General features: G+C 39.8%; 1 protein-coding gene across 1 annotated transcript in view; it reads right to left on the bottom strand.

Annotated features, from left to right (window-relative positions):
* Window positions 1-12600, bottom strand: part of LOC139544925 (fibroblast growth factor 5-like) — a 33682-nt gene extending 21082 nt beyond the window's left edge. The window contains exons 1-2 of the mRNA XM_071352131.1: window positions 11749-12600; window positions 71-174 (exon numbers count right to left, since the gene is read on the bottom strand). Coding sequence (XP_071208232.1) covers window positions 71-174; window positions 11749-11980 — 336 coding nt within the window. The 5' untranslated portion in view covers window positions 11981-12600. The remainder of the gene's footprint in view (window positions 1-70; window positions 175-11748) is intronic.
* Between the last annotated feature and the right edge of the window lie 9071 nt (window positions 12601-21671).

Here is a 21671-nt window from a genome sequence, read left to right as displayed (position 1 = left end):
CTAAAACTGTTTGAATTATATCTGTGAGTAAAACTGAGACACAGACAACGGTAGTTAATGGGCTACTTACCACGGCGTGAAGCCTTCCTCTCTTGTTCATGGACAGGAATTTGTTACTGTAGACTCCTCGGATACCGATGACGCCCTGAGATACAGCAAAGAGCTCCAGGACACCTGAGAATAGAAACAACATGTTGTCGTCATCACAACATCAGGATAAACTAATGTATTGGATACTATTTTCTAGGAGTCCTCTCTATATCTGTCTCTCTGTCTCTCTGTCTCTCTGTCTCTCTGTCTCTCTGTCTGTCTGTCTGTCTGTCTCTCGCTCTCTCTCTCTCTCTCTCTCTCTCGCTCTCTCTCTCTCTCTGGCTCTCTCTCTCTCTCTCTCTCGCTCTCTGTCTAGGTTTCTCAATCAAACCAGTCGAACATACAGAATATTAGAAAATACAGTACAACACACAGCAGAACATACAGTAGAACATATTGTGGAACACACAACAGAACACACAGTAGAACATACAGCAGAACATACAGTAGAACACAGAGTAGAACATAGAGCAGAACATACAACAGAACACACAGTAGAACATACAGCAGAACATACAGTAGAACACAGAGTAGAGCATACAGCAGAACATACAGTAGAACATACAGTAGAACATAATGTAGAACATACAGCAAAACATATAGTAGAACACACAGCAAAACACACAGTAGAACATACAGCAGAAAATAATGTAGATTAGAACAGACAGTAGATTAGAACATACGGTAGATTAGAACATACAGTAGAACATACAGTAGATTAGAACATGCAGTAGATTAGAACATACAGTAGATTAGAACATACAGTAGATTAGAACATACAGTAGAACATACAGTAGATTAGAACATACAGTAGATTAGAACATACAGTAGATTAGAACATACAGTAGAACATACAGTAGATTAGAACATACAGTAGAACATACAGTAGATTAGAACATACAGTAGAACATACAGTAGATTAGAACATACAGTAGAACATACAGTAGATTAGAACATACAGTAGAACATACAGTAGATTCGAACATACAGCAGAACATACAGCAGAATATACTGTAGAACACAGAGTAGAACATACAGCAGAACATACAGCAGAACATACAGTAGAACATAATGTAGAACATACAGCAAAACATATAGTAGAACACACAGCAAAACACACAGTAGAACATACAGCAGAAAATAATGTAGATTAGAACAGACAGTAGATTAGAACATACGGTAGATTAGAACATACAGTAGACCATACAGTAGATTAGAACATACAGTAGAACATACAGTAAAACACACAGTAGAACATACAGCAGAACATACAGTAGATTAGAACATACAGTAGAAAATACAGTAGATTAAAACATACAGTAGATTAGAACATACAGTAGAACATACAGTAGATTAGAACATACAGTAGAACATACAGTAGATTAAAACATACAGTAGAACATACTGTAGATTCGAACATACAGCAGAACATACAGCAGAATATACTATAGAACACACAGTAGAACATACAGTAGAACATACAGTAGAACATACAGTATAACATAATGTAGAACATAATGTGGAACATACAGTAGAACATAATGAGGAGCATACAGTAGATTAGAACATACAGCAGAATATACTGTAGAACAAACAGTATAACATACAGTAGAACATACAGCAGAACATACAGCAGAACATAATGAGGAACATACAGTAGAACATATTGTAGAACATACAGTAGAACATACAGCAGAACATACAGCAGATCACACAGCAGAACATACAGCAGTACATACAGCAGAACATACAGCAGAACACACAGTAGATTAGAACATAAAGTAGATTAGAACATACAGTAGCACATACAGTAGAACAAACAGTAGAACGTACAGCTGAACATACAGTAGAACATAATGTAGAACATACAGTAGATTGGAACATGCAGTAGAGTAGAACATACAGTAGATTAGAACATACAGCAGAACAAACAGTAGAACATACAGCGGAACATACAGTAGAACATAATGTAGAACATACAGTAGATTAGAACGTACAGTAGAGTAGAACATACAGTAGATTAGAACATACAGTAGAAGATAGAGTAGAGTAGAACACACAGTAGAGTAGAACATACAGTAGGTTAGAACCTACAGTAGAACATACAGTAGATTAGAACATACAGTAGAACATACAGAAGAACATACAGTAGAGTAGAACATACAGTAGATTAGAACATACAGTAGAACATACAGTAGATTAGAACATACAGTAGAACATACAGATGATTAGAACATACAGTAGATTAGAACATACAGTAGAACACACAGTAGAACATTCAGCAGAACACACAGCAGAACATACAGTAGAACATACAGTAGAACATCATGTAGAACATAAAGTAGATTAGAACATGCAGTAGATTAGAACATACAGTAGATTAGAACATACAGTAGAACATACAGCAGAACAAACAGTAGAACATACAGCTGAACATACAGTAGAACATACAGTAGAACATAATGTAGAACATACAGCAAAACATATAGTAGAACACACAGCAAAACACACAGTAGAACATACAGCAGAAAATAATGTAGATTAGAACAGACAGTAGATTAGAACATACGGTAGATTAGAACATACAGTAGAACATACAGTAGATTAGAACATGCAGTAGATTAGAACATACAGTAGATTAGAACATACAGTAGATTAGAACATACAGTAGAACATACAGTAGATTAGAACATACAGTAGATTAGAACATACAGTAGATTAGAACATACAGTAGAACATACAGTAGATTAGAACATACAGTAGAACATACAGTAGATTAGAACATACAGTAGAACATACAGTAGATTAGAACATACAGTAGAACATACAGTAGATTAGAACATACAGTAGAACATACAATAGATTCGAACATACAGCAGAACATACAGCAGAATATACTGTAGAACACAGAGTAGAACATACAGCAGAACATACAGCAGAACATACAGTAGAACATACAGTAGAACATAATGTAGAACATACAGCAAAACATATAGTAGAACACACAGCAAAACACACAGTAGAACATACAGCAGAAAATAATGTAGATTAGAACAGACAGTAGATTAGAACATACGGTAGATTAGAACATACAGTAGACCATACAGTAGATTAGAACATACAGTAGAACATACAGTAAAACACACAGTAGAACATACAGCAGAACATACAGTAGATTAGAACATACAGTAGAAAATACAGTAGATTAAAACATACAGTAGATTAGAACATACAGTAGAACATACAGTAGATTAGAACATACAGTAGAACATACAGTAGATTAAAACATACAGTAGAACATACTGTAGATTCGAACATACAGCAGAACATACAGCAGAATATACTATAGAACACACAGTAGAACATACAGTAGAACATACAGTAGAACATACAGTATAACATAATGTAGAACATAATGTGGAACATACAGTAGAACATAATGAGGAGCATACAGTAGATTAGAACATACAGCAGAATATACTGTAGAACAAACAGTATAACATACAGTAGAACATACAGCAGAACATACAGCAGAACATAATGAGGAACATACAGTAGAACATATTGTAGAACATACAGTAGAACATACAGCAGAACATACAGCAGATCACACAGCAGAACATACAGCAGTACATACAGCAGAACATACAGCAGAACACACAGTAGATTAGAACATAAAGTAGATTAGAACATACAGTAGCACATACAGTAGAACAAACAGTAGAACGTACAGCTGAACATACAGTAGAACATAATGTAGAACATACAGTAGATTGGAACATGCAGTAGAGTAGAACATACAGTAGATTAGAACATACAGCAGAACAAACAGTAGAACATACAGCGGAACATACAGTAGAACATAATGTAGAACATACAGTAGATTAGAACGTACAGTAGAGTAGAACATACAGTAGATTAGAACATACAGTAGAAGATAGAGTAGAGTAGAACACACAGTAGAGTAGAACATACAGTAGGTTAGAACCTACAGTAGAACATACAGTAGATTAGAACATACAGTAGAACATACAGAAGAACATACAGTAGAGTAGAACATACAGTAGATTAGAACATACAGTAGAACATACAGTAGATTAGAACATACAGTAGAACATACAGATGATTAGAACATACAGTAGATTAGAACATACAGTAGAACACACAGTAGAACATTCAGCAGAACACACAGCAGAACATACAGTAGAACATACAGTAGAACATCATGTAGAACATAAAGTAGATTAGAACATGCAGTAGATTAGAACATACAGTAGATTAGAACATACAGTAGAACATACAGCAGAACAAACAGTAGAACATACAGCTGAACATACAGTAGAACATAATGTAGAACATACAGTAGATTAGAACATACAGTAGAACATACAGTAGAGTAGAGCATACAGTAGATTAGAACATACAGTATAACATACAGTAGATTAGAACATACAGTAGAACATACAGTAGATTAGAACAAACAGTAGAACATTCAGTAGATTAGAACATACAGTAGAACATACTGTAGAATAAACAGTAGAACATACAGTAGAAAAGACAGCAGAACATAATGTAGAACATACAGTAGATTAGAACATACAGTATATTAGTACATACAGAAGATTAGAACATACAGTAGAACATACAGCAGAACAGACAGCAGAACATAATGTAGAACATACAGTATATTAGAACATACAGAAGATTAGAACATACAGTAGATTAGAACATACAGTAGATTAGAACATACAGTAGAACATACAGTAGAAAATACAGTAGATTAGAACACACAGTAGAACATACAGAGAGTAGAACATACAGTAGATTAGAACATACAGTAGAACATACAGTAGAACATACAGTAGAGTAGAACATACAGTAGAACATATAGTAGATTAGAACATACAGTAGAACAAACAGTAGAACATACAGTAGAGTAGAACATACAGTAGAACATACAGTAGATTAGAACATACAGTAGAAAATTCAGTCGATTAGAACATACAGTAGAACATACAGTAGAATAAACAGTAGAACATACAGCAGAACATACAGTAGAACATACAGTAGAACATAAAGTAGAACATAATGAGGAACATACAGTAGATTAGAACATACAGTAGATTAGAACATACAGTAAAACATTCACTAGATTAGAACATACAGTAGAACACACAGTAGAACATAATGTAGAACATAATGTGGAACCTACAGTAGAACATACAGTAGAACATAATGAGGAACATACAGTGGAACATACTGTAGAACGTACGGCAGAACACACAGCAGAACACACAACAGAACATACATTAGAACATACAGTAGAACATACAGTCGAACACACAGTAGAACATAATGTAGAACACACAGTAGAACATACAGCAGAACATACAGTAGATTAGAACATACAGTAGATTAGAACATACAGCAGAACATAATGTAGAACATACAGTAGAACATACAGCAGAACATACAGCAGATCACACAGCAGAACATACAGCAAAACATACAGTATAATTTAATGTAGAACATACAGTAGAACATACAGTAGAACACACAGTAGAACATACAGTATAATTTAATGTAGAACATACAGTAGAACATACAGTAGAACATACAGCAGAACACACAGTAGAACATACAGCAGAACATACAGTAGATTAGAACATACAGTAAATTAGAACATACAGTAGATTAGAACATACAGTAGAACATACAGTATAATTTAATGTAGAGCATACAGTAGAACATACAGTAGAACATACAGTAGAACACACAGCAGAACATACAGTATAATTTAATGTAGAACATACAGTAGAACATACAGTAGAACATACAGCAGAACACACAGTAGAACATACAGCAGGAACATACAGTAGATTAGAACATACAGTAGATTAGAACATACAGTAGATTAGAACATACAGTAGAACATACAGCAGAACATACAGTAGATTAGAACATACAGTAGATTAGAACATACAGTAGATTAGAACATACAGTAGAACATACAGCAGAACATACAGTAGAACATACAGCAAAACATAGAGTAGAACATAATGTAGAACATACAGTAGAACATAAAGTAGAACATACAATAGAACATACAGTAGAACATACAGTAGAAAATAATGTTGAACATAGAGCAGAACATACAGTAGATTAGAACATACAGTAGAACACACAGCAGAACATACAGTAGAACATACAGCTGAACATACAGTAGAAAATACAGCTGAACATACAGTAGAACATAATGTGAACATACAGTAGATTAGAACATGCAGTAGATTAGAACATACAGTAGAACATACAGTAGAAAATATAGTAGATTAGAACATACAGTAGAACATACAGTAGAACATACAGTATTACATACAGTAGATTAGAACATACAGTAGAACATACAGTAGATTAGAACATACGGTAGATTAGAACAGACAGAAGATTAGAACAGACAGTAGAACATAATGAGGAACATACAGTAGATTAGAACATACAGTAGAACATAATGAGGAACATACATTAGATTAGAACATACAGTAGAACATACCGTAGATTAGAACATACAGTAGAACATACCGTAGATTAGAACATACAGAAGATTAGAACAGACAGTAGAACATAATGAGGAACATACAGTAGAACATACAGTAGATTAGAACATACAGAAGATTAGAACAGACAGTAGAACATAATGAGGAACATACAGTAGATTAGAACATACAGTAGAACATACAGTAGAAAATACAGTATTACATACAGTAGAGCAGAACATACAGTAGAACATACAGTAGATTAGAACATACAGAAGATTAGAACAGACAGTAGAACATAATGAGGAACATACAGTAGATTAGAACATACAGTAGAACATACAGTAGAAAATACAGTATTACATACAGTAGAGCAGAACATACAGTAGAACATACAGTAGATTAGAACATACATTAGATTAGAACAGACAGTAGAACATAATGAGGAACATACAGTAGATTAGAACATACAGTAGAACATACAGTAGAAAATACAGTATTACATACAGTAGAGCAGAACATACAGTAGAACATACAGCAGAACATACAGCAGAACACACAGCAGAATGTATGTTAGGGCAGAGGAAATGTAACCACTTTTAAATGTATATATCTTACATCCAGATAGCAATTTACTATTGAACAGATTTCCAGATGACAGACTGTAACTTTAAGAACAGCTATGTTTAGAGAGAGAGAGAGAGAGAGAGAGAGAGAGAGAGAGAGAGAGAGAGAGAGAGAGACAGAGAGAGAGAGAGAGACCAGAACATCCAATCAATCATGATAAACCAAATTACAACACAGTCAAAACAAAATTATATTGCTTATTGGGAAACACAAGCACAAACACAAAGCAAAATGCAGTGCTATCTGGCCCTAAATCGACAGTACACTGTGGCTAAATATTTGACCATGGTTACTGATCAAAACCTTAGAAAAACCTTGACAAAGTACAGGCTCAGTGAGCACAGCCTTGCCATTGAGAAGGGTAGACACAGGAAAACCTGGCTCCCCGTAGAGGAAAGGCTGTGCAACTACTGCACAACAGCAGAACCTGAGACGGAGCTGCATTTCCTGACAAAATGTTAAAAATATAAAACAATTAGAGAGTGTCATTTCAAATTTGAAACCCTTATTCAAGGTTTCAAAGACCTCTCTGACGAGGATAGGCTACCCGTCCTGTTGGGGGAGGACGCAGAGAGCTCTGGGTTGGCAGCGCACTACATTACTGCCTGCCATAAGTTGAGGGACAGTGTCTGACAGACCAATCAACTTGCACATGTCCTCTACTGTATGTTATTGTTATTGTTGAATGTATGGTTATTTTGACCCTTGGTTATTGTTGTTACTGTTGTCCCGTTGACCATTTTGATTCTCATTTTTATATTGTAAATAAGCTTTGGCAATATGTACATTGTTACGTCATGCCAATAAAGCAAATTGAATTGAATTGAATTGAGAGAGAGAGAGACAGAGAGAGAGAGAGACAGAGAGAGAGAGAGACAGAGAGAGAGAGAGAGACAGAGAGAGAGAGAGAGAGAGAGAGAGAGAGAGAGAGAGAGAGAGAGAGAGAGAGAGAGAGAGAGAGAGAGAGAGCTTTAAACAGTTTACCAAGTAAATGAGAGTTAGTAGATATCTGGGGTGGTGGAGTCTCCTGAAGGTCAAAGCCTGATTGATATGAATCTGTTGGCTTGAGACACACAATGACACTTTGTAGATTCCTGCTCCTAAATCAATAGAACTGTTGTTTTGACCTTATATAAGTATTACTAGAATTACTATAGGCCAGTGTTCCCGAACTCCAATCCTCGAGTACCCCCCCCCCCCCCCCCCCCCCCAACTAACAGCACACATTTTGTTTTAGCCCGAAACGCGCACCCCTGATTTAACTTGTCAACTAATCATCAAGCCCTTGATGAGTTGACCACTGGAGGACTGGAGTTAGGAAACACTGCACTAGGCAACTTGTCCTCGTTGAGATTGTCTTGTCAAAAAAGTACTTCTGCATAGTATATATTAGTTATAAGATCTGGATATAAAATTACATTTTGAGACTAGGCTACAACTCTTACATTTTCCATCACTGTCATTATCATACACAAAACTAGAGTAACATTATTTAACTAGCTCAACTTTTTTGCCAATAACACACAAATAATTTCGTTTTTTTTATTATTTTTTTTATTATACATAACACTTTTTGACTGAGGAAACAGAAGGAAGAACTAGGAAACAGATATGTCTAAACTTCGTAACACACAGAGCCAATGACAACCATCCAAACATGTTTCACATTGCATTGTTATGATAACAACCATACTGATGTCCAAACCAAAACATCCTGGTCTCTCTGCTGCACCTGTTTTATGTATGCAGATAGACCTGCCAATGTCCCAAACAGTCCCAAACAAACCATACAGATAGACCTGCCAATGTCCCAAACAGTCCCTAACAAACCACACAGATAGACCTGTCAATGTCCCAAACAGTCCCAAATAAACCACACAGATAGACCTGCCAATGTCCCAAACAATCCCAAACAAACCATACAGATAGACCTGCCAATGTCCCAAACAGTCCCTAACAAACCACACAAGCAGACCAGCCAATGTCTCAAACAGTCCCAAACAAACCACACAGATAGACCTGCCAATGTCCCAAACAATCCCAAACAAACCAAACAGATAGACCTGCCAATGTCCCAAACAATCCCAAACAAACCACACAGATAGACCTGCCAATGTCCCAAACAGTCCCAAATAAGCCACACAGATAGACCTGCCAATGTCCCAAACAGTCCCAAATAAGCCACACAGGCAGACCTGCCAATGTCCCAAACAGTCCCAAATAAGCCACACAGGCAGACCTGCCAATGTCCCAAACAGTCCCAAATAAGCCACACAGATAGACCTGCCAATGTCCCAAACAGTCCCAAATAAGCCACACAGGCAGACCTGCCAATGTCTCAAACAGTCCCAAACAAACCACACAGATAGACCTGCCAATGTCTCAAACAGTCCCTAACAAACCACACAGATAGACCTGCCAATGTCTCAAACAGTCCCGAACAAACCACACAAGCAGACCAGCCAATGTCTCAAACAGTCCCAAACAAACCACACAGATAGACCTGCCAATGTCTCAAACAGTCCCTAACAAACCACACAGGCAGACCTGCCAATGTCTCAAACAGTCCCAAATAAACCACACAGATAGACCTGCCAATGTCTCAAACAGTCCCTAACAAACCACACAGGCAGACCTGCCAATGTCTCAAACAGTCCCAAATAAACCATACAGGCAGACCTGCCAATGTCTCAAACAGTCCCAAATAAACCACACAGGCAGACCTGCCAATGTCCCAAACAGTCCCAAATAAACCACACAGGCAGACCTGCCAATGTCCCAAACAGTCCCAAATAAACCACACAGGCAGACCTGCCAATGTCCCAAACAGTCCCAAATAAACCACACAGGCAGACCTGCCAATGTCCCAAACAGTCCCAAATAAACCACACAGGCAGACCTGCTAATGTCTCAAACAGTCCCAAATAAACCACACAGGCAGATCTGTCAATGTCTCAAACAGTCCCAAATAAACCATACAGGCAGACCTGCCAATGTCTCAAACAATCCCAAACAAACCATACAGATAGACCTGCCAATGTCCCAAACAGTCCCAAATAAACCACACAGGCAGACCTGCCAATGTCTCAAACAGTCCCAAATAAACCAGTTCAGCCAGGCGGTCGAACTCCAGTCCAGGCAACAGCTTCTCAGGGCCACCAGTAAGTTAGTAACATGAGGCTTAGGATAAGTGTAGGAATGGCTTGGGTACTATATCTGTTGTCTGTGACTGTCATGTGTAGCTAAACCACTAATCTTATCCCTAGTCATAAATTATATAGTGTGTTATTTAACAGGTATTTTATGTCAAACACAACACTTCCCTGGTTACATGTAGCTTTATGGAGTGATTTCGTCTTCTTAAAACATATTTCTGGTAAAATACAACATTTTATTAAGGTGGAAGTCATGAATATATGACAGCCAGGTCGCTCAAGATCCTCTGGGGAATTGGATGTCCGTCCAGGTAAACAGGAAGTCAGGAGATGACATCAACACCAGCCACTAAGTGGAACGGTGAGTGCTGTCACCATCAAGTAGGCTTGGGTTTCGGATGGGTGTTGTGGATAGGGATGGCGGAAGGACGTGAGCTCTGACTCCGGGGGTCGGGCGTTCAATCCCTGAGCTAGGGCACTCATTATTATTATTATTATTATTATTATTTTATTTCAATCCTATCCCGAAACCTTAACCCTTAACTTAACCATTTGGAAATAATGCCTAAACTTAATAACCTCTATGGGATCGGTGTCCCTATAACATCCACATTTCCGGGACATAGACATGTCTTTATATGTGCAGAAAGCTTAAATTCTTGTTAATCTAACTGCACTGTCCAATTTACAGTAGATATTACAGTGAAAAAAAGACCATGCTATTGTTTGAAAGGAGAGTGCACAACAACCATCGACTTTTACCACGGCAACTGGCTTCATACATTCACCTCTGAAGGTAAATAATGTACCTACATTCAGCATTCTGCTCTGATTTGTCATCCTGAGGGTTCCAGAGATAAAATGTAGCATAGTTTAGTTGGATAAAATCAATTTTTATATTCAAATGTAGGAACTGGGTTTTACAGTTTGAACCCCTGCTGTTTCAGAATATGCATATCCTTGCTTCAGGTCCTGAGCTACAGGCAGTTAGATTTGGGTATGTCATTTAGGAGAAAATTGGAGAAAAAAAAGTGTATGATCCTTAATTAACCTTTGAAATGTGTTGTTCATGTACAAGGGGTTTGGTCGTCTGATTCTGCAGTGAGACTGTGAAAGCTTGTGCAATATTAATAGCCTGTTACACCTTTTGAGGATAAAAAGCAAAAGTTCAGAGGCAAACTGTATTTTCATCCTTATGTAGCCTACGTTCACGTTGGAAACACTGCAACACAATAAGTCGACAATAGTCTGCCATCACAGCATTACCTTCTCTCTTATTATTAGTCCAACCACTTGATACTCAGAGGCCTATTATAGCAAAAAATGGTTTAATAACTTACTTAACCGATTGGGTTGATGACTGCCGTTAACTCGTCCGTCGGTGTGTATCTGAAGATGAAAACCAATGCCAACCCGACAGTACAGTCTACAAGTCCTGCGTCCGGAACCACTGACTGTAGCCGCATCCAGAAGTTGGTCTTCCAAGGAGACGTATCCAAGGGATCCAGCGACCACGGCGGCGCAAATCAACTGCAGCAGAGCAAAGGTAAGAAGGGAAAGAGGAACATTCATTCTTCCAAAAAGGAAACTCTGTCTGTCCTCTGGCTCCGCTAGGCCACTTCTTCTTCTCTCATTGCGTTGTTGTGGTGTGTCCCGAGCTCACTGAAAAGCTCTGTGTGTAGTGCAAGTGCACGAGGAACCGTGCGCACACTAGAAACACATCCAGTTTCTGAAGACGCTCGTGGGCATTACCCCAGCCGTGCTGCGCGGTGGTCGGTGTGTGTAGCTGCTGCTGGGGGTGCTGGAGTGGCTCTGCTGGCCTGGCACACACGGAGATATTTATATCCAACAAAATGATGTCACTGCTTAATGCATGACTGAACTCTGAAGGACGCTTTCTCTCATCCGTATTTTTCCTCTAAAAAACACCAGCCCCTGCTCAATATCGATCTGCTCTGCCAACAGCAACTATGAGGCAAAAATAGGACAAAACTGACAGCGCAAATGTTCCTTCCAAAGGACTCCTCGGTGCCAGGACGCAGCATGCGCGGCATTTTACGCACGAGGAGGCATGTTTTCATAGATCTGCAGCACAGCAATAATTCATAACTGGAGAGAGAGAAAGAGAAAATGAGAGAGAGGGGGAGGATTTCTGTCGAAATCGGAGATTTTCTGTGTGGAAAGTTCAAACTTTGCGGTGCGACCTGAGTGCGAGGATATAAAGAAGAAGAACTGCGTGTCTGTGAGGGACAGTGGGTTTAAAATAGACCTACAGTTCCTCAGGTGACGCTTTACAGTTTGAACATCGCACATGCAGGGCAGGCAAACTCACGCAAGCACAGCGCTACTTAAATAGCTTATTTCTTTAGCCTACTTTATTATGCATTTAAACCCACATTACCGTTATTCTGTTCCCGACCGAGGAAATAGAATCCACTAGATTAGAATGGCCCTTTTTAATTTCAACCCTATCCATTTTGGGGAGATATTTAAATGGATGTTTAGAATTATAATGGACCATTAAATGTATTGCCGATTGTTTTTGAGAATTAGGTTACTGGTAGTAATTAGCCTGTTGTGGTACCTATGTAATGCAGTAATTGTATAGGTAAGGTGGAGTATATTTTAAATATCATATCATCCAGATTTCATAAACATAATAGACGTTATTTTACAATACTGAGAAGACAGAAGCTATGACCTTTTATTGGGTTTTTTGATCTAAATTCAGATGTTCTACAATCAGACAATGTTGTTGTCTAATCCAGTTGTCTCCACTTCAGATCACACAGTGCTGATGATCACCTAGTTCCATGCTGCATCCATGTGCTCCTGCCTCGGCAGGGATCCTGCTCTGTTATGGTGTCTGCATCCATGTGCTCCTGCCTCGGCAGGGATCCTGCTTTGTTATGGTGTCTGCATCATATGGGAAAACAGTTGTGTAGGAAATCAATATAAGCTGTAGCCAAGGCCAGGGCACAGACAAAACCATTTACATTACCTGCTTACACACCCCTCCTGTAGATTAAAGGTTTGTCAGTGGTAACATTTTACTTAAAGTTGGCAGGTATATTGCATGATAATTAGTACATCATTCTTTATTTACATTTTTTTGATTATTTATCATTTGTTAGATCATGGATTTTCAGTTATGAGAACAGAAGAGATTATAGCTGATCGTATTATTTTGGGCCTTCACTTTTCACATGCTTTTGCCACTGCCAACATTGTTTCTGAGACCGCTAGCTTTGAATGTTGGCCATTGATTATCTCCCCCATTGCGTGTGGATTAGGGGTTTTGTGGGCTGGAAGGGTCTGGTCTAATTGTCTGACACAAAACAAAGACTATACGACATTACATTACCTTCTATGTAAACAACCAAGGCACTGTTAAGACCCACTGTTGTAATGGCTACTCATTCCTGTGTGTGTGCGTGCACTTGCATACACATACGTATGTGCTTGTGTGTGTGTGTGTGTGTCTTCGTGCGTGTGTGTGTGTGTGTGTTCGTGAATGCTTGTGTGTGTGTGTCCGTGCGTGAGTGCGTGTTCGTGCATGTGTGCGCGTGTGTATGTGTGTGTGTATGTTTGCAAAGCATTCCAGTAACAGTGAGGTAACTTTAAGCCGTTGAGTCGTATAAACAAGATGATCCTGATGGATTCTTCTCACCCAATTGATCCCAGCTTTTAGACAGAGAGAAGAGAGTAGAGAGAGTAGATAGTAGAGAGAGTAGAGAGAATAGAGTAGAGAAGAGAGAGTAGAGAGAAGAGGGTAGAGAGAGTAGAGTAGAGAAGAGAGTAGAGAGAAGAGAGTAGAGAGAGTAGAGTAGAGAAGAGAGTAGAGAGAAGAGAGAAGAGAGAAGAGAGTAGAGAGTAGAGAGTAGAGAGAGTAGAGAGTAGAGAGTAGAGAGTAGAGAGTAGAGAGAAGAGAGTAGAGAGAGTAGAGAGAAGAGAGAAGAGAGAGTAGAGTAGAGTAGAGAAGAGAGTAGAGAGTAGAGAGAGTAAAGAGAAGAGAGAGTAGAGTAGAGAAGAGAGTAGAGAGAGTAGAGAGTAGAGAGAAGAGAGTAGAGAGAGTAGAGAGAGTAGAGAGAAGAGAGAAGAGAGTAGAGAGTAGAGAGAAGAGAGAAGAGAGAAGAGAGAAGAGAGAAGAGAGAAGAGAGTAGAGAGAAGAGAGAAGAGAGTAGAGAGAAGAGAGTAGAGAGAAGAGAGTAGAGTAGAGAAGAGAGTAGAGAGAAGAGAGAAGAGAGAAGAGAGTAGAGAGTAGAGAGAGTAGGGAGAAAAGAGTAGAGAAGAGAGTAGAGAGAAGAGAGAAGAGAGTAGAGAGTAGAGAGACTAGAGAGTAGAGAGTAGAGAGAAGAGAGTAGAGAGAAGAGAGAAGAGAGAAGAGAGAAGAGAGAAGAGAGAAGAGAGTAGAGAGAAGAGAGTAGAGAGTAGAGAGAAGAGAGTAGAGAGTAGAGAGAGTAGAGAAGAGAGAAGAGAGAAGAGAGAAGAGAGTAGAGAGTAGAGAGAAGAGAGTAGAGAGTAGAGAGAGTAGAGAAGAGAGTAGAGAGTAGAGAGTAGAGAGTAGAGAGAAGAGAGAAGAGAGAAGAGAGTAGAGAGAAGAGAGTAGAGAGTAGAGAGTAGAGAGTAGAGAGAAGAGAGAAGAGAGAAGAGAGAAGAGAGTAGAGAGAAGAGAGTAGAGAGTAGAGAGTAGAGAGTAGAGAGAAGAGAGTAGAGAGAGTAGAGAGAGTAGAGAAGAGAGTAGAGAGTAGAGAGTAGAGAGAAGAGAGTAGAGAGTAGAGAGAAGAGAGTAGAGAGTAGAGAGAAGAGAAAAGAGAAAAGAGAGAAGAGAGTAGAGAGAGTAGAGAGAAGAGAGAAGAGAGTAGAGAGAAGAGAGTAGAGAGTAGAGAGTAGAGAGTAGAGAGTAGAGAGAAGAGAGAGAAGAGAGAAGAGAGAAGAGAGTAGAGAGTAGAGAGAGTAGAGAGAAGAGAGAAGAGAGTAGAGAGTAGAGAGTAGAGTAGAGAGAAGAGAGTAGAGAGTAGAGAGTAGAGAGAGTAGAGTAGAGAGTAGAGAGTAGAGAGAGTAGAGAGTAGAGAGAAGAGAGTAGAGTAGAGAGTAGAGAGTAGAGAGTAGAGAGTAGAGATTAGAGAGAAGAGAGTAGAGTAGAGAGTAGAGAGTAGAGAGTAGAGAGTAGAGAGAAGAGAGTAGAGAGTAGAGAGAAGAGAGTAGAGTAGAGAGTAGAGAGTAGAGAGTAGAGAGAAGAGAGTAGAGTAAAGAGTAGAGAGAAGAGAGTAGAGTAGAGAGTAGAGAGAGTAGAGAGAGTAGAGTAGAGAGTAGAGAGAGTAGAGAAGAGAGTAGAGAGAAGAGAGTAGAGAGAAGAGAGTAGAGAGAAGAGAGTAGAGAGAAGAGAGTAGAGAGTAGAGAGTAGAGAGAAGAGAGTAGAGAGAAGAGAGTAGAGTAGAGAGTAGAGAGAGTAGAGAGTAGAGAGTAGAGAGTAGAGTAGAGAGTAGAGAGTAGAGAGAAAAGAGAAGAGAGTAGAGAGTATAGAGTATAGAGTATAGAGTAGAGAGTAGAGAGTAGAGAGAGTAGAGAGAGTAGAGAGAAGAGAGAAGAGAGTAGAGAGAGTAGAGAGTATAGAGAGTAGAGAGAGTATAGAGAGTAGAGAGTAGAGAGTAGAGAGAGTAGAGAGAGTAGAGAGTAGAGAGAGTAGAGAGAGTAGAGAGTAGAGAGAGTAGAGAGTAGAGAGAGTAGAGAGAGTAGAGAGTAGAGAGAAGAGAGTAGAGTAGAGAAGAGAGTAGAGAGTAGAGAGAGTAGAGAAGAGAGTAGAGAGAAGAGAGTAGAGAGTAGAGTAGAGAGTAGAGAGTAGAGAGAAGAGAGTAGAGAGAAGAGAGAGTAGAGAGAAGAGAGTAGAGAGAAGAGAGTAGAGAGAAGAGAGAGTAGAGAGTAGAGAGTAGAGCGAAGAGAGAAGAGAGTAGAGTAGAGAGTAGAGAGAGTAGAGAGAGTAGAGAGTAAAGAGAAGAGAGTAGAGTAGAGAGTAGAGAGTAGAGAGTAGAGAGAAAAGAGAAGAGAGTAGAGAGTAGAGAGTAAAGAGTAGAGAGAAAAGAGAAGAGAGAAGAGAGAAGAGAGTAGAGAGTAGAGAGTAGAGAGAGTAGAGAGAGTAGAGAGAGTAGAGAGTAGAGAGTAGAGAGTAGAGAGTAGAGAGAGTAGAGAGTAGAGAGAGTAGAGAGTAGAGAGAGTAGAGAGAGTAGAGTAGAGAAGAGAGTAGAGAGTAGAGAGAGTAGAGAGTGTAGAGAGAGTAGAGAGTAGAGAGTAGAGAGTAGAGAGTAGAGAGTAGAGAGAAGAGAGTGAGAGAAGAGAGTAGAGTAGAGAGAAGAGAGTAGAGAGTAGAGAGTAGAGAGTAGAGAGAAGAGAGTAGAGAGTAGAGAGTAGAGAGAAGAGAGTAGAGTAGAGAGTAGAGAGTAGAGAGTAGAGAGTAGAGAGAAAAGAGAAGAGAGTAGAGAGTAGAGAGTAGAGTAGAGAGTAGATAGTAGAGAGTAGAGAGTAGAGAGAAAAGAGAAGAGAGTAGAGAGTAGAGAGAAGAGAGTAGAGTAGAGAAGAGAGTAAAGAGTAGAGAGTAGAGAGAGTAGAGTAGAGAGAAGAGAGTAGAGAGTAGAGTAGAGAGTAGAGTAGAGAGTAGAGTGTAGAGTGTAGAGAGAAGAGAGTAGAGAGAAGAGAGTAGAGAGAGTAGAGAGTAGAGAGAGTAGAGAGAGTAGAGAGTAGAGAGTAGAGTAGAGAGTAGAGAGTAGAGAGAAAAGAGAAGAGAGTAGAGAGTATAGAGTATAGAGTAGAGAGAAGAGAGAGTAGAGAGAGTAGAGAGAAGAGAGAAGAGAGTAGAGAGAGTAGAGAGTATAGAGAGTAGAGAGAGTATAGAGAGTAGAGAGTAGAGAGTAGAGAGAGTAGAGAGAGTAGAGAGTAGAGAGAGTAGAGAGTAGAGAGAGTAGAGAGTAGAGAGAGTAGAGAGAGTAGAGAGTAGAGAGTAGAGAGAGTAGAGAGAGTAGAGAGTAGAGAGAAGAGAGTAGAGTAGAGAAGAGAGTAGAGAGTAGATAGAGTAGAGAAGAGAGTAGAGAGAAGAGAGTAGAGAGTAGAGTAGAGAGTAGAGAGTAGAGAGAAGAGAGTAGAGAGAAGAGAGAGTAGAGAGAAGAGAGTAGAGAGAAGAGAGTAGAGAGAAGAGAGAGTAGAGAGTAGAGAGTAGAGAGTAGAGCGAAGAGAGAAGAGAGTAGAGTAGAGAGTAGAGAGAGTAGAGAGAGTAGAGAGTAAAGAGAAGAGAGTAGAGTAGAGAGTAGAGAGTAGAGAGTAGAGAGAAAAGAGAAGAGAGTAGAGAGTAGAGAGTAAAGAGTAGAGAGAAAAGAGAAGAGAGAAGAGAGAAGAGAGTAGAGAGTAGAGAGTAGAGAGAGTAGAGAGAGTAGAGAGAGTAGAGAGTAGAGAGTAGAGAGTAGAGAGAGTAGAGAGTAGAGAGAGTAGAGAGTAGAGAGAGTAGAGAGAGTAGAGTAGAGAAGAGAGTAGAGAGTAGAGAGAGTAGAGAGTGTAGAGAGAGTAGAGAGTAGAGAGTAGAGAGTAGAGAGTAGAGAGTAGAGAGTAGAGAGAAGAGAGTAGAGAGAAGAGAGTAGAGTAGAGAGAAGAGAGTAGAGAGTAGAGAGTAGAGAGTAGAGAGAAGAGAGTAGAGAGTAGAGAGTAGAGAGAAGAGAGTAGAGTAGAGAGTAGAGAGTAGAGAGTAGAGAGTAGAGAGTAGAGAGAAAAGAGAAGAGAGTAGAGAGTAGAGAGTAGAGTAGAGAGTAGATAGTAGAGAGTAGAGAGTAGAGAGAAAAGAGAAGAGAGTAGAGAGTAGAGAGAAGAGAGTAGAGTAGAGAAGAGAGTAGAGAGTAGAGAGTAGAGAGAGTAGAGTAGAGAGAAGAGAGTAGAGAGTAGAGTAGAGAGTAGAGTAGAGAGTAGAGTGTAGAGTGTAGAGAGAAGAGAGTAGAGAGAAGAGAGTAGAGAGCAGAGAGTAGAGAGAGTAGAGAGTAGAGCGAAGAGAGAAGAGAGTAGAGTAGAGAGTAGAGAGTAGAGAGTAGAGAGTAGAGAGAATAGAGTAGAGAGTAGAGAGTAGAGAGTAGAGAGAAGAGAGTAGAGAGAAGAGAGTAGAGTAGAGAGAAGAGAGTAGAGAGTAGAGAGTAGAGAGAGTAGAGAGAGTAGAGAGTAGAGAGAAGAGAGTAGAGTAGAGAGTAGAGAGTAGAGAGAAAAGAGTAGAGAGTAGATAGTAGAAAGTAGAGAGTAGAGAGAAAAGAGAAGAGAGTAGAGAGTAGAGTAGAGAGTAGAGAGTAGAGAGTAGAGAGTAGAGTAGAGAGTAGAGAGAAGAGAGTAGAGTAGAGAAGAGCGTAGAGGGTAGAGAGTAGAGAGTAGAGAGTAGAGAGTAGAGAGAGTAGAGTAGAGAAGAGAGTAGAGAGAAGAGAGTAGAGAGTAGAGAGAAGAGAGTAGAGAGAAGAGAGTAGAGAGAGTAGAGAGAGTAGAGCGAAGAGAGAAGAGAGTAGAGTCGAGAGTAGAGAGTAGAGAGAAGAGAGTAGAGTAGAGAGTAGAGAGTAGAGAGAAAAGAGAAGAGAGTAGAGAGTAGAGAGTAGAGAGTAGAGAGAAGAGAGTAGAGAGTAGAGAGTAGAGAGAAGAGAGAAGAGAGTAGAGAGTAGAGAGTAGAGAGTAGAGAGTAGAGAGTAGAGAGTAGAGAGAGTAGAGAGAGTAGAGAGAGTAGAGAGAGTAGAGAGTAGAGAGAGTAGAGAGAGTAGAGAGAGTATAGAGTAGAGAGTAGAGAGTAGAGAGTAGAGAGAGTAGAGAGAGTAGAGAGTAGAGAGAGTAGAGAGTAGAGAGAGTAGAGAGAGTAGAGAGAAGAGAGTAGAGAGAGTAGAGAGAGTAGAGAGAGTAGAGAGTAGAGAGTAGAGAGAGTAGAGAGTAGAGAGTAGAGAGAGTAGAGTAGAGAGTAGAGTAGAGAGTAGAGAGAGTAGAGTAGAGAGTAGAGAGTAGAGAGTAGAGAGAGTAGAGAGTGTAGAGAGAGTAGAGAGTAGAGAGTAGAGAGTAGAGAGTAGAGAGTAGAGAGTAGAGAGAAGAGAGTAGAGAGAAGAGAGTAGAGTAGAGAGAAGAGAGTAGAGAGTAGAGAGTAGAGAGTAGAGAGAAGAGAGTAGAGAGTAGAGAGTAGAGAGAAGAGAGTAGAGTAGAGAGTAGAGAGTAGAGAGTAGAGAGTAGAGAGTAGAGAGAAAAGAGAAGAGAGTAGAGAGTAGAGAGTAGAGTAGAGAGTAGATAGTAGAGAGTAGAGAGTAGAGAGAAAAGAGAAGAGAGTAGAGAGTAGAGAGAAGAGAGTAGAGTAGAGAAGAGAGTAGAGAGTAGAGAGTAGAGAGAGTAGAGTAGAGAGAAGAGAGTAGAGAGTAGAGTAGAGAGTAGAGTAGAGAGTAGAGTGTAGAGTGTAGAGAGAAGAGAGTAGAGAGAAGAGAGTAGAGAGCAGAGAGTAGAGAGAGTAGAGAGTAGAGCGAAGAGAGAAGAGAGTAGAGTAGAGAGTAGAGAGTAGAGAGTAGAGAGTAGAGAGAATAGAGTAGAGAGTAGAGAGTAGAGAGTAGAGAGAAGAGAGTAGAGAGAAGAGAGTAGAGTAGAGAGAAGAGAGTAGAGAGTAGAGAGTAGAGAGAGTAGAGAGAGTAGAGAGTAGAGAGAAGAGAGTAGAGTAGAGAGTAGAGAGTAGAGAGAAAAGAGTAGAGAGTAGATAGTAGAAAGTAGAGAGTAGAGAGAAAAGAGAAGAGAGTAGAGAGTAGAGTAGAGAGTAGAGAGTAGAGAGTAGAGAGAGTAGAGAGTAGAGAGAAGAGAGTAGAGTAGAGAAGAGCGTAGAGGGTAGAGAGTAGAGAGTAGAGAGTAGAGAGTAGAGAGAGTAGAGTAGAGAAGAGAGTAGAGAGAAGAGAGTAGAGAGTAGAGAGTAGAGAGAAGAGAGTAGAGAGAAGAGAGTAGAGAGAGTAGAGAGAGTAGAGCGAAGAGAGAAGAGAGTAGAGTCGAGAGTAGAGAGTAGAGAGAAGAGAGTAGAGTAGAGAGTAGAAAAGAAAGAGAAAAGAGAAGAGAGTAGAGAGTAGAGAGTAGAGAGTAGAGAGAAGAGAGTAGAGAGTAGAGAGTAGAGAGAAGAGAGAAGAGAGTAGAGAGTAGAGAGTAGAGAGTAGAGAGTAGAGAGTAGAGAGAGTAGAGAGAGTAGAGAGAGTAGAGAGAGTAGAGAGTAGAGAGAGTAGAGAGAGTAGAGAGAGTATAGAGTAGAGAGTAGAGAGTAGAGAGTAGAGAGAGTAGAGAGAGTAGAGAGTAGAGAGTAGAGAGAGTAGAGAGAGTAGAGAGAAGAGAGTAGAGAGAGTAGAGAGAGTAGAGAGAGTAGAGAGTAGAGAGTAGAGAGAGTAGAGAGTAGAGAGTAGAGAGAGTAGAGTAGAGAGTAGAGTAGAGAGTAGAGAGAGTAGAGTAGAGAGTAGAGAGTAGAGAGTAGAGAGAAGAGAGTAGAGAGAGTAGAGAGCAGACATTGATGTTCTGGACTGGACAACCTGTCTGGCTCTATATTGTCTGTTGCATATTTGGTTACAATTTTTTTTGCATGAAATACTGACAACTGCTGGGATCAGGACCTTCAGTACATATAACCTTATTCAATATAATGGACAAGGCAAAACCAATCCTGTATTGGTTTTCTATTCCCCTCAATGCTGAGGTTGTTAGGTTTTGGTACTCATGAACGTGTGACTGTGTGTATCTGCTTTAAGACCAGAAGGACTTGGCTCCTCAATAATTCAGTGTGTTTGTGATTCCTGTTTAGTGACAGCTTGGTGGAGCCTGAGCCACCTGTACAGTAACAATTGAAAAGGTCAACCCCAAGTCGCCTCCATTTTATTTCCTCAACAGCTGAATGCTTTGTCTTAACGCTGACAAATAAAACGGTCCTCTGCCTTGTTCCTGTAAAGCCCTCTATGTTCCTATGGCCGGGGATTCAATCCGATCGCCCGTTTTCGGGCTATGCACCTTTTAAAGGCAACGTTTCACGCGTTCGCAGAGACCGAATTCATGGTAAATGCTGTATATGTCGGCTCAAAGGGAAATGACCCTTAAATGTCAAGCGCTACAACCTGGATTTCCCGTTGTCAAGCGCTACAACCTGGATTTCCCGTTGGCAAGCGCTACAACCTGGATTTCCCGTTGTCAAGCGCTACAACCTGGATTTCCCGTTGTCAAGCGTTACAACCTGGATTTCCCGTTGTCAAGCGCTACAACCTGGATT

Source organism: Salvelinus alpinus, chromosome 19, assembly GCF_045679555.1.
Source record: "Salvelinus alpinus chromosome 19, SLU_Salpinus.1, whole genome shotgun sequence".
NCBI classification, from domain to species: domain Eukaryota; kingdom Metazoa; phylum Chordata; class Actinopteri; order Salmoniformes; family Salmonidae; genus Salvelinus; species Salvelinus alpinus.
This window is presented reverse-complemented; position numbering and strand designations above follow the sequence as displayed.